Source organism: Hypomesus nipponensis, chromosome 13 (genome assembly GCF_054491055.1).
Source record: "Hypomesus nipponensis isolate SF chromosome 13, ASM5449105v1, whole genome shotgun sequence".
Taxonomy (NCBI): Eukaryota; Metazoa; Chordata; class Actinopteri; order Osmeriformes; family Osmeridae; genus Hypomesus; species Hypomesus nipponensis.
This window is the reverse complement of record NC_140373.1, coordinates 8,597,897-8,611,496: the sequence shown is the minus strand read 5'-3', so window position 1 is coordinate 8,611,496 and position 13,600 is coordinate 8,597,897. Positions and strand designations below refer to the sequence as shown.

Below are 13,600 nucleotides of genomic sequence, written 5' to 3'. Positions count from 1 at the left end.
CCCCGTCTCCCCGCCCGTATGTGTTCTCCTGTCCATCACAGGCAGGACGGGAGGCAGTGATGTTCTATAAAGTTTCTGTTGAGTGACGGCCCCTTTAAGGTGTCGGTGTGACAACCTCCATTTACTTCACTGTTATCAGAGTTGCCGCGGCGACAGGGATCTGTGTCAGTCTGACCAGGGGAGGCCTGCACCGGGCCCCCTGGGAAACGGAGTACAGAGAGGGGACCGTGGGAGCAGGAAGACATTTCAGCAGGTGCAGCATTTGTAGAGGAGATGGGCATACAAGAGGAGGAGAGTGAAGGAGGAGGAGAAAAGAGGAGAGGAGGTGGAGGGAGAAGAGGAGGAGGAGGAGGAGGGGGAGCCTTCATGTACATAATGAATTCATAGAACAGGGAGAGACGGGAGGGAAGGAGGGAGGGAGGGATGAAGTGACGGAGGGATGGAAAGATAGAGGGATGAAGAGATGATGTCAGCTAAACCGGCCTGGGGGTAGGCTCGATCAATGAGAGAGAACTGCTGAAGACAGCGGGAGAGGGAGAGAGGGGGAAGAAGAGATGAGGGAGGGGGAGAGAGGGGGAAGAAGAGATGAGGGAGGGGGAGAGAGGGGGAAGAAGAGATGAGGGAGGGGGAGAGAGGGGGAAGAAGAGATGAGGGAGGGGGAGAGAGGGGGAAGAAGAGATGAGGGAGAGGGAGAGAGGGGGAAGAAGAGATGAGGGAGGGGGAGAGAGGGAGCTAACAGAGGGGGCAAGGGAAGGAGTAGCGGAGAGATTAGGAGAGGAAAAGAGGACAGGAGGGGTGAAGAGAAAAAGGGATGGAGAAAGAGAGGGATAGCAGAAGGAGATACAAGGGTGGAGGAAGATAACAGAGCAAGAGCATGAAGTAAATGAGTGTACAGAGGGGAAGGTGTGTGTGTGTGTGTGTGTGTGCTGATTACAGCAAACTGAAAGGAGAGGGTGAGTAAGGATAAAAGCATGGCCACTTTACACAAGCCGTGCACCTGTGAGTGTGCATGTGCGTGCGTGTGAATGTGTGTGTGTTTAACAGCAAAGTGGTTATATCAATCACTGGAGGGTGGCAGACTGCAACCCTGTTATGATAAAGCACACACATACAGGCACTTAGTCCCATGCCTACCCTCAATCCTGAACACACACACATACAAAAACGTACACACACACACACATTCCGTAGGGGTTCGGTGTGTGCAGGACAGATGGATGGTCCCAGGCACAGGGGTAATTGGCCCTCTCGTCCCCCCTCTCTGGGCTCTGTCTCCTGGTAGGACTGGCTAGGCAAGGCCCAGGTCCAGCCGGCCCACTGGGCCTCTGTCATCAGTCATGAGAACAGGCATGGACCCTCACTGGAGAGCCCAGGCTCTGAGTAAATACACACACACACACACACACACACACACAAACACACACACACATTACTCTACCCTAGACACTTCTACCCTCTCTTCACCTCAGCACCCACCTCTCGTCCCCTAAATTGTACCTCCCTTCCACCTCCTTCACTCCTCCCTGCCCCCTCCATCATTTTAAAGTGTCTCTCTCCCCCCCACGTGTCCCCCTCCCATCCTCTCCTCCCTCCCATCCTCTCCTCCCTCCCATCTTCTCTTACCACCTTCTCCCAGCCCAAGCTAAACAGTCTTCCACTGACTTAGCAATTTAATTTGTGGTTTAATGTGTCTAAATTGCATGTTAATGACACTGCAGCTCCTCTGGTTCATGTCTTCACTTCCAGTAGAGGAGCCAAACCGGGCTTGGCCGAGCCGAGCCGGGCTACACTAGCCTTGTTGGTTCTAACTTTAATTTGCCTTGGAACTGGAAACAGGATTAGGTTGTTTGTGGATTAACTGTTTAGTTCCCTTTTGTAGTTGAAAGATCCTGGCTGTACCGCAGCAATGGTGCATGTGTGTATTGAGCTATAGACTAGTTATTGTGTGTGTTGCTGGCTGTAGTTTAACTGTAGTGTGTGTGTTGTGTGTGTGTGTACTGGCTGTAGTTTAGCAGTGGTGAGTGTGTGTGTGAGCTGGTTGTAGTGCAGCAGTAGTGTGTGTGTGTGTGTGAGAGAGAGAGAACTGGCTGTGGTGCAGCAGTAGTGTGTGTGTTGTGTGCGTGTGCTGGCTGTAGTTTAGCAGTGGTGTGTGTGTGTGAGCTGGCTGTAGTGCAGCAGTAGTGTGTGTGTGTGTGTGTGTTTGTGTGTGAGAGAGAGAGAACTGGCTGTGGTGCAGCAGTAGTGTGTGTGTGTGAGCCGGCTGTAGTGCAGCAGGATGTGAAGGCGTGTAGCGGCGTCCGTGTCTCTCTACTGTGACCACAGAGCAGCGAGGCAGTCAGAGGAGGTAATTACATGAACATTATCATACACAAGCAGCCTCGGCATCCCCTGCTCTCCCTGACGCTATGTGTGTGTGTGTGTGTGTGCTTGTGTGAGAGAGGCGGCAAGCTTATCTGAGCCACCGAGTCTTAGTTCAGTCACATATTTGACACAAAGTCTCGCTCCCCCCTGCACCACACACACACACACACACACACACACACGCGCACACGCACACACACACACACACACACACACACACAGAGAGAGAGAGGGGTGCTGAGGCAGCAGTATCCAGGCTGTAATTGAAGCTATCAGATGGGAGAGTTGCCAGACAGGTAGATTACACACGATTAGAATGATACGGCCCTCTCTCACTGGGGATTAGACCCACTGGCTCTACCACACACACACATACTGTGCACACACACACAATCACCCATACAGCATGCAGGCATTCACAGACAGACACACACACAAAAACGCGCACACACACACACAAACATGGTTTCTCTCACGTAATCTTTCCCTCTTCCGATTGGAGTAGAGGGTTCTGAGGCTGTCAGTCTTTCATGTGTCCAGCAGCTATGAGCCCTGCACTAAGAAGACTTCAGAAGGCTAGTTTTACACACACACACACACACACACACCGTACAGTATGCAACACACTGATAGGAGAGGTGAAGAGAAGAGAAGAGAAGAGAGGAGAGGTGAAGAGAAGGGAGGAGAGGTGAAGAGAGGAAAAGAGAAGAGAGGAGAGGAGAGGTGAAGAGAAGAGAGGAGAGGAGAGGAGAGGAGGAGGAACTACGGAGAGTGAGGGAGATGTCGGTCCTCTCTGTCTTCATGTCTTTCTCCCTCCCTTGTCCCTCGCTCTCCCTACCCTGTTCTCTCTCTATCTCCCCACATCTCTCTCACTCTCTAACCCCTCTCTTTCTGCCCCTTTGCCGTTTCTGCTTTTTCTGTCTCTCTTTTCCTTCCCTCTCTCCTTCTTCCCTCCTGCTGGCCCTCTCTCTTTCCTCCATTCAGCCAGGCTTGGTTGATGTGTCCAGACAGTCAGGGAAGAAGCAGACCTAAATTACATTTAACAGCAAATTGAAAAGATGGCAGCTGAGGAGTGAGCCTTATCTAGGAGGAAGCCTCATCCCCCTCTCCTCTCCTCCCCCTCTTTTCCCTCCCCCTCTCCTCCCTCTCCTCTCCTCCCTCTCCTTTCATCCCCCTCTTTTCCCTCCCCCTCTCCTCCCTCTCCTCTCCTCCCTCTCCTCTCCTCTCTCTCCTCTCTCTTCTCTCCCCGTCTCCTCTCCCATCTCTTCCACTTGTTTCTCTCTTTTATACTCCCTCGCTCTATTCAATCATCATCTTTGACTTTATCTCTCCCATCGCCACACATTTCCACCTCGGTCTTTTGGTTTTAAACACCATTGCTTCTTTGTAGATGGCAGTATGTGGGAGTTTTGTTTGCAGAGCATTAACAACAAACAAACCAATCAGCCTTCCGCATGTCTGAATCGATAACGGAAACCCAGGCTTTAGGCATGCGTGCGAGTGTGTGCGTTGCTCGAGAGCACACTGGGCTCACCGTTACCGTGGAGGCCGTGAGGGGAGGGGCGTTGCTGTCGTTGCCGGTCTGGTCCCCGGCGTGCGTCTGCGACGGCGTGTAGAGGGCGAGGGCGTGCTCCGCCACTGAGCTCTGGCCGGGGTAGTCTGCTGGGGGGTGGGGGTGGGGGGCCACGTACTCGGCCGGGATGGGGTTCTGGGGGGGAGGGGGGTACTGGGCTGGGGGGTAGGGCTGGGCCATGGCTTCAGGGGGGGCGGGGGCCTCTTGGTTACCCTGCGTAGAGAGAGAGAGAGAGAGAGAGAGAGAGAGAGAGAGAGAGAGAGGGGGGGGGGGGGGGGGGTTAGCGACAGGACTGCATTCTAACACAGCTCCAGCATTGAACAGAACCCCCCCCCCCCAACGCATGGTGTCCATGAGAACGGAGGAAGAGGAGAATGAAGGAGAGACGGAGGATGGAGGGATGAGGTGGGAGAGTTTCCCGAAACACCAGGCCATCTCGTCGAGAGTGTGTGTGTGTGCACGTCACTTTGTGTGTGTGTGTGCACGTCACTTTGTTCTCAATATGTGTGTTTGTGTGTGTGTATGTGTGTGTGTGAGACAGCGTGTGACAAGAAAACATGGGTTGAGAGGGCTATCATATCAGCTCTCACTGTAGATTAACAGTCTGTTTGATCACTACACACCCATTATGTGGAACAGTGCTCAGTCGACACACACACATACACACACGCCCCCTCCCCCTCCATGCAGACACATGCACACCCCTCCCCCTCCACACACACACACACACACACATACGCACACATGCACAGAAACACACACTAAATGAAGAGGACCTAAATTGCTCTGCGGGAGATGAGCTAGAGATCAATTAACTGATACATATATGATCATCTTTGATTTGAACAGGTTTTCTAATACAAACCACCCCTCCCTCCTTTCAACAAGCCCCACCTCTTTCTTTCTCGATCACATTTTTATATTCTGTTTATCACTTTCCATTGTATCTCTCCGCCCTTCATCACCCTTCCTCCCCCCTCCACCTCCCTCTCTGCTGTGGGCAGTCATGCTATCATTTACTTGATGACCCTTCATAAATAACGATTCGTACTTCCTGACCCAACCCAGCTTTGCCCACCGCAAACTTCCCCAAACTCTGGGAAACCGGCTCTGATCTGAAATCAATCAAGACAGCTTCTTTAAACAGATGGCAATTGACCCCAGTTATTTACAAAGGTGGCTGTAATCAATACTGGCCATTGCACATTTCTGTTCTCCCTGCATTGAGATTGATGATGCTGAACGTTAACAAAGCGCTGTGGCCATCTCTGGCTCTGGTCCCCAGCCTCCTCCCAGCACGCTTGCCCAGCGAGGGGCATCTCAGCTGGGCTCAGCTCCGCACCTGCACCTGCATCGCCTCAGGACCAGCTGTGGAAGGTGCTATGCTGCACAAACTGTCCAGTTTACATTTTGGTTCTATAACGCATTCGTTTAGGTTCCATGACATGTATGTTGCTCTTTCTCAACCCTCATAGCTTCTGTGTGAAATCTTTTTTTCTCTTTCTCCCTTCCCTCCTTCATATTTCTTTCTCTGTCTCTCTCCATCTCCATTCTTCCTCCCATTCATGCTCCACTCTGCTCTCTCTCTCTCTCTCTCTCTCTCTCTCTCTCTCTCTCTCTCTCTCTCTCTCTCTCTCTCTGTCTCTCTCTCTGTCTCTCTCTCTTTTTCTTTCTGTCTGTTCTCACCATAGGAGTGTAAGCCTGGGGCTAGAGCCATGCTGTTCTAGGCTTATCGATAGACCTCTCTCTCAGACCTGATATACAGCCTCACACACAGACACCCACACTCACACACACACACACACACACACACACACACACACACACACACACACACACACACACACACACACACACACACACACACACACACACTCATGGGAGGAGTGAGAGCTTTCAGCCTGGTTGAGTAATGGCATCCTGCTCTTTGGGAGAGAGCCAGAGGGAGAAATGGTTCACCCGCAAGTTTTCTTTTTAATAAACCTAAATCACAAACTGATGTGTAATATATCTGACCAGGGACCATACTGCTGCTACTAGTACACGCATGCACACACACACACACACAATCACAGTCAACGCCCTAGTTTCCTTGGATGGGTTATGTTTGCTAAAAAAGGAGGAGGAGGGAGAGACAGACTTGAGTGTCACCACTAAAAGAGAGCCAGAGAGTAAAAGAAGAGAAGGAGAAAGAGGGATGAGGAGGGAAATAGAGTGAGAGAGGGCAAGAAAAAGAGTAAGAGAAAAAGAGAGACGGGTGGAGAGAGAGAGAGAATGGGTTGAGAGACACAAAACAGATAGAGAAAGAGAGAGAGAGATAGAGAGAGAGGGCGGGGGTGAAAGAGAAAGAGAGAGCTTCTGTCATCTATCAAAGTGACTAAGGTGGTGACTCACAGTGAAACATCCTCAGATTCTTGTCAACAAATTGAAATGGTAAATGATTTCTCCTATGAGGAACATCATGCTTACTATCTATCCTTCTCTCCATCCCTCTGTCAATCCACTTCTCCTCCCTCTTCTGCTCTCTGTCTCTCTGGAGTCCCTCCCTGTTTGGGTTTATTGACTGTGGATCAGTGGAGCATCATACATGTTGGATTGACTTTGACACTTTATACTATAGTTGTCAGATGCACACACACACACACACACACACACACGTACAAACATGGACCCACACAGACAAACTCACACGTTACTTCCTTATCTCGAAAGTAATCGTTTCTAAACCTTGAGACATACCTTCTAAATGTAGGTGTGTGTTTGTGACTCACACAAAGTTTCAACGTGTGTGTGTGTGTGTGTGTCCGTGGTTCAAACATAGAGGGCCAGAGAGCCTGCAAACAATCCAGACACAGGTCTATTACTGGACTACAACCAGCACACCTCTAAATCACAGTCAAGGGTCTATGTGTGGGTGTGTGCATGTGGGAGCGGGAGTGGGTAATTAAAAGGCCTAAACACACACTCACTCACACACACGTACACACAAAACAGACACGCATACAAACAAACACACACACACAAGCACAGTAGGTGTGTGTCTGGTATTGATCGGTCTCTCTGCAGCTAGCTTCCATCGCCCCAGGCATCTCTCCACCCCTGCTGCCCAACACTGTGGTAGTCAGTGTGTGAGTTTGTGTGTGTGTGTGTGTGTGTTTGTGTGTGTCCAGGGTTTAGGCATGGGTCTGTGTCTCTCCAGTGTATATCTGTCCTAATGATGTGGGCTCAGGCTGGCTACTGGCTGCATGGAGGATGGGGACAAAACACAGGAGCAGCTATTGAATCACTGCAGACACACATGTTTCTCCTTGAAAAAACACATCTTGGAAATGAGCATGTGTGTGAGTGGTTTCAGAGACACCAGGCTGGTGTGATCCGGTGGTCCCATGTGTGTGTTCGGTGAAGTGACACGCTCTGTCTGCCACACTCACAGCGGAGGACCACCTCCCCCCCACACACACACACTCGACCCCCGGCGCCTCACATCAACCCAACTTTATTGTTCTAGTCTGACACAGACAACTAATGAATATTGGGGCACAGAGGCACTGTGGCGCAGGGTCAATAAACCCAGGGACTGGGTACCAAGACACAAACACACTCACAAGCACACACACTCACAAGACACAAGGCGGAACACACGCTCACACACACACACACACACGCGCGGACACATACAGTATGTACGCAGGAGAAAACAAATGCACAAAACCTCAGCTGCATAAACAATTAGGCTCCGGTTCCGGTCCTTACAGAAGGCACACACACACACACACACACACAGACACACACACGCAGACACACACACACACAGGCATGCATGCATGCATACATTTGAACATACACACTGACACACACCTCTGAAGTGCTGGCAGTAGCCATTGGGGATCCAGTCTCGCTCTCACATATGTAGACAGGACACATTAAAGAGACTGATACTAGTAGTAACATCACTCCCCTCTCTCCCGTCACCGGTGTGTGTTCTGCATCGCACCCAACGGACCCGCCGTACACACCAGTGTGTGTGTGTGTGTCTCGGGTTTCTAACATACCACTATAAAAGCAGATGGTATGCGGTATCTAAGTGAGGGTGGAGGGAGGGGAGGGAGGAGAGGAGGGATGGAGAACAGGGTGGTGAACAACCAGAATCAATGATCTGGGTCTGGGTTAGAATCGAAAACACATATGGGGGGTACATGCCCCTCACACACACACACACACACACACACACACACACACCTCCACACGCAGACACACGTACACACACACATAGGTCTGCAGCCTCCTCCATCATTCCACACAACTATGTAAACAGACAAGAAAGTTCTGCTTTGGGGGTGATTAATATTGATGTGCACTGCAGACTTCAGACAGAGTGAGATATAGGGATGGAGAGAAGGGATGGAGAGGAAGATATAGAGAGATAGACATAGAGACGGGGGAGTGAAAGCGGGTGTCAGAGTTGGGCAAGAGGATGGGGGAGCATTCCCAAAACTCTGTAAACAAAACAGTTGGTTTAGCTGAATCCTCACTAATTACTCACAAATAAACACTTTACCTCTCCTTCTCTCCCACTCTCTCTCCTCTGTTTCCCCTCTCCCCTGACAGAGGCTGCATGCTTTGGACGTTAATTACAACCTCTGCAACAGTCCCCGGATTTCCACAGGCACACAGACATACACACACACTAGTGCATTGGCAAACACCCTAACAAACAGACTCTGAGAAAGAGAGAGAGTGAAAGGGAGAGACAGAATAAGATAGACACACAGAAAGAGAGACAAACAGAGAGTGAGAGAAGACAATGAGGGGAGGGACAGAAAAGAGACTGAAAGGGGTGGAGAAATAAAAGAGAGAGAGAGAGAGAGAGAGAGAATGGGTTCTGTGGTGGCTTCAGCACGAGTCTCAATACAGTCAGATCATTACAAGACTATTAAGGCAATTTACTGACTAACACAGAGACACAGACAGAAGGAGAAAAATTGAGGGATAGGGAGAGAGAGAGGGAGAGAGAGAGAGGTTTGTGCAGGGACGAACCCCTCAGGACATACGAAAGAAAGTTTAATTCTCACACATATTCTATAGGTCTCATCCATTCTCTTCATCCACAGTTCCCCAGATCTCCTCTGAAAACACTAACCCAATCACTCTCTTACCCCCCCCCCTCCACAACCACCACCTGAGAGGCCCATAACTCCACCCTGTCTAATTCGTTTTGTCTCTGTGACAACCGTTTTTAATAATGTTTATTAATTAGCGCTGTCTGCCAGCCTGTCAGGCTGAGTATTATTTTATTCAGGCACCATTAGGCCGTCCTGTTTCACAAGCTCGGGTCCTTCCCAGGCGAGGCGGCTGGGGAGGCAGCCATCGATAACTCAGCCAGCCCCTCCACTAACGGCGGGCTAGCACGCTAACGCACGCCGCCACCCCCACCATAAATCGGCCCGGTGGACGACAGCCAGAGGAATAGTGTTCCAGTCACCTGAGCAACAGGGCAGCCCTCGTCACACGTAGCCACACACACACACACACACATGCTGACAGACATACACACACATGCTGACACACACACACACATGCTGACACACACCCCCGCGCTGACACACATGCTTGCGACACACACGTTCAAAATGTACACATTTCACACACAGATTAATAAACATACAACCAATCATACAAGCAGGAATAATACAGTATAGACATAAACTACAAACACACACACACACACACAAACACATTTATTAGGAGTTGTAATCCCTCCCCAGTTGTGTTATAATCATTAAATAATAAAACTACTAAACTCAAATCTACTGTGTTGTAATGTATTCGGCACTGTAAAATAGTCCCATCTGCACAACACAGTAATGTAGCCTCCCTTGCTGAACAGACTAATTCTCCTTTTACTGTAATTATGCTGAAATAAGCTAAATAGGCAGGGGAAAGAAAAGGAAACAACATGGAAATATGGGGATGAAGAAGGAGAGGGAGAGAGAGAGGCTACAAACACCACACAAGACCAAATAAACAGATAAACAAGCCGGATCAGTCCAAGTTCTAAAAGACGTAGTCATGGAAACAGTAAACATTTCCCCGACTGTCTCTACCAGCACAGCTACAGGAGGGCGTGTGTGTATAAGTCCGTATGTGTGTATACACATCCAATATGTGTTTGTGCGTTAGTTTGTATGTGTGTGTTTGTGTGTGTGGATAGCCTACTGTGAGCTTCAATGCTTTAGTCGTGTGGTCATCAGTGTTTTGTATAACTTAGCCGCACTGCTTCAGCGCCTCAGTTGAACCTTTTAAGGCAGGATCAGGCATGGTTCAAATGCTATGCTATGAATGTGTGTGTCCGTCGATGTGCGTCTTTGCTGATGTGTGTGCATGTGTGTGCATGTGTGTGTGTGTGTGTGCATGTGTGCGTACTTGTGTGTGTGTGCACTGACAGAGAAGCAGGGGAATCTAATTTAACACTCCGCTGAGCAGAGATTGGCCGACACTCCCAGTCCCTCAGTGGCCAAACAGGGACACTCAACAGTGTGTGTGTGTGTGTGTGTGCTAGGGCCAAACTGTATCCCTCAGACTTCACAGTGCAATGATAGAGAGAGAGAAGGAGAAAGACAGAGAGAAAGAGGGGGGGGGAGGAGAGAGAGAAAGAGAGACAGAGAGAAAGGGAGCAGAGAAGAAGAGCAAAGACAGGGTAGACGACAAGAGATGTGCAGGCGCTGGTGAGCAGAGCTACTTGTGATTCTGGGAGCGTCTCCGCTCCGGACTCTCTCTCCCTCTCTCCCTCTCTCCCTCTCTCCCTCTCTCCGTCTTGTCTCCCTGCAGAGCTGCTACATGATATCCACTAACCCCTGTAACAATGGTAACATATGTAAATCTGCCTCGCTGCCCTATTCAATCAGCCGGCGGCACAAAGACACTGACACTAGGAGCAGGGCGCAGGGAGAGGAGCAGACACACACACAGGCCCACACACAAACACACACACACACACACACACAGGCACATACCCATGCACACACACGTACAGAAACAAACATGCATACACACTCTTTCAGGGACATACAAGCACACAGGCGCGCACAATCTTACACACACACACACACACACACACACACACACTCAAAAGAAAGGGAAGCACAGAGGGAAAGGCCCTAAAGACTGCTCTCCTGCTGATCAGTTAAGACTGGAGAATATTATGATTAGAGAGATAAGCGTGTCTGATGACAAGCCATACTCCTCCTACTCCTCCTCCCTCGCCCATTCCACCCCTCCATCTCTTCTCTCTTCAGTGCACAGACCAGATATCACCAGCTCTAATGGACCATGCCTCTCATCTCCTTAATGATGGGGCCTACAAGCTATCGGTTAGTGTATGTAACTGAAACCTTGCTATACATCAAGATGGACAGATAGTTAGATGCACAGATAGATAGAAACAGTTAGGCAATGCCAGTGAAGAAGTACAGGACCACTTACAGTATCTGTCTTCAAACTGTGTGTCTTCTATTGATGACTTAACAAAACACACACACACAGTTATAACCAACCGTACACCAGGGATACCCTCACACTACCCCGCCCCAGTCTGAGAACAGCAGTGTCATTGGATATGCTGCACCTGTGCTCCTCTCTTTGGCTCCCTCCAATCCCTGCTGATCAATCAGACTGCCCCATGGGACGCTGGGAGATATGCTAATCAGTGGCCAATCGGGTTTCCAGTATGCAAATGAGAGGATTTGATATCTGCTTCCTGATCAATGTATCAATGAAATGCATCCCCTTTGGAGGTAACTGGGCCTATTCCCTTACATATGCATGCACACACACCAACACACACACGCACACACACACTCCTTAATGCTTATTTGTACAGCACACAAGAACACATCATTTCAAAGATGTACCCAAACGAACGCGGATACGCATTCACATGCCAAAACATCAAAAGATTTTAATGGAAATACCAACATTAATATGCATGCCACCTTGCATGCAAGCCTGTTTTACCCACATGAAGTGCAATGTACATAAATACATAGAATAGTGTCCACACTACATAGAACAGTGTCCACACTACATAGAATAGTGTCCACACTACATAGAATAGTGTCCACACTACATAGAATAGTGTCCACACTACATAGAATAGTGTCCACACTACATAGAATAGTGTACAACAGGCTCAGACCAGAACACTTACACCTAAAGAAAAACATATCCCCCCCAACACGCAAACACACACCAACACTTACACACACATGCACACTGGTAAATTGATAATACTGTACATAAGCAACCAACCCTGCGCATACAGAACCAGACACACACACACACGCACACACGTGGTAAGCAGGAGCCGGGTGCGAGGGAGAAGCCTGACACAGTAAATAAAAATACAATTTCCCAAAGTGACACTTCCATTCTGCTGTGGGCCCAGTCAGCTGACGGTAATTACTTCACACATTCACACAGATGGCTGTGCTCTGCTTTAGGCCCCCACCCTGCAGCGACACTCACCCTCTCCCCCCCCCCCCCCCCCATACACACACACAAACACACACAATACCATTTCAACTTCCCTTTCTCCCATCACTCCCTTAGCTTCCAGCACACACCTCCATCCCTCCACCCTCCATTCCTCCCTCTCTCCTCCCATCCCTTCCTCCATCTTTCCAGGTCAGGGTAATAGGTTCTTCCATTAAAGAGCAAAGCTGCTTGTTCAATCTCCTGACATTCTACCAGGCCCTCTCTATAGGGTACTGTACCAAGGGCCCCCTAGTACCAAGTCACACACATACACACACACACACACACACACACACACACTGCCATGGGAAGTGAATACAGGGCCCCCATCTTTTTTCATAACACAGTGTAAATAATGCACCACACAACATGACAACACAACACAAAAAAACAGGAAGACTCTATGTCCAGTCCAGCACTGTACACCGTGCTCTGACAGGCTACATGGTGAGGTGTGTGTGTGTAGGTTGAAGACTGCACACACTGGCCCATCCTATCAGATGTTGCTGTGACAGTGCGGTGCTGCCCTGGCTGATAGAACAGAGCACCACATCCACAGACCTGCATATTTGGGCTGGAGACCTATGCTGGGATACCTATGTGTGTCCACACACAAAGAGAGAGATAAATAGAGAGACAGAGAGAGAGAATGCATGTGAGGCAGAAAGAGAGAGACAAAAAAGAGTGAAAGAGACAGAGAGACTGAATGACAGAGGGAAAGAGAGAAAGAGAGATAGAAAAATACAGAGAGGGGATAAAGAAAGGGAGAGAGAAAAGAGACAGAGAGAGAAACAGAACAGAAAGAGACAGTGTAGATTAATCTCGAAGCAGTTCAGGTGCCATGGGGAACTGTTTTCCCAGCAATGGGATTTCTGGAGGACTCTTATCAGCGTTGCACGCAGGAGCAGGGGACTCTTACAGGAGTGTTCTCCACCCTGCTAATCTGAACCTCTCCACTTCTTATCGCTCAGACAACGGCGCAGTGTGTGTGTGTGTGTGTGTTTGGATGTCTGCATGTGGGGGAGGAGAAGGAGTTTATCGAATGTGTAAAGGGAATGTTTACAATTCGCAGACAATTGTCCTCCCAGCTCCACTATGCTCAAATGTATGCATGCACGGATCATTCTCTTCTCT

General features: G+C 49.5%; 1 protein-coding gene across 2 annotated transcripts in view; it reads right to left on the bottom strand.

Annotated features, from left to right (window-relative positions):
- The window catches only part of rbfox3a (RNA binding fox-1 homolog 3a), a 218,308-nt gene that overhangs the window by 23,167 nt on the left and 181,541 nt on the right, over window positions 1–13,600 (bottom strand). The window contains exon 6 of one of the 2 annotated variants that reach the window (XM_084670214.1): window positions 3,896–4,147. In XM_084670214.1, coding sequence (XP_084526340.1) covers window positions 3,896–4,147 — 252 coding nt within the window. Of the gene's footprint in view, window positions 1–3,886; window positions 4,148–13,600 lie in introns of those variants that run through there. The other variant, XM_084670213.1, reaches the window with a different exon arrangement.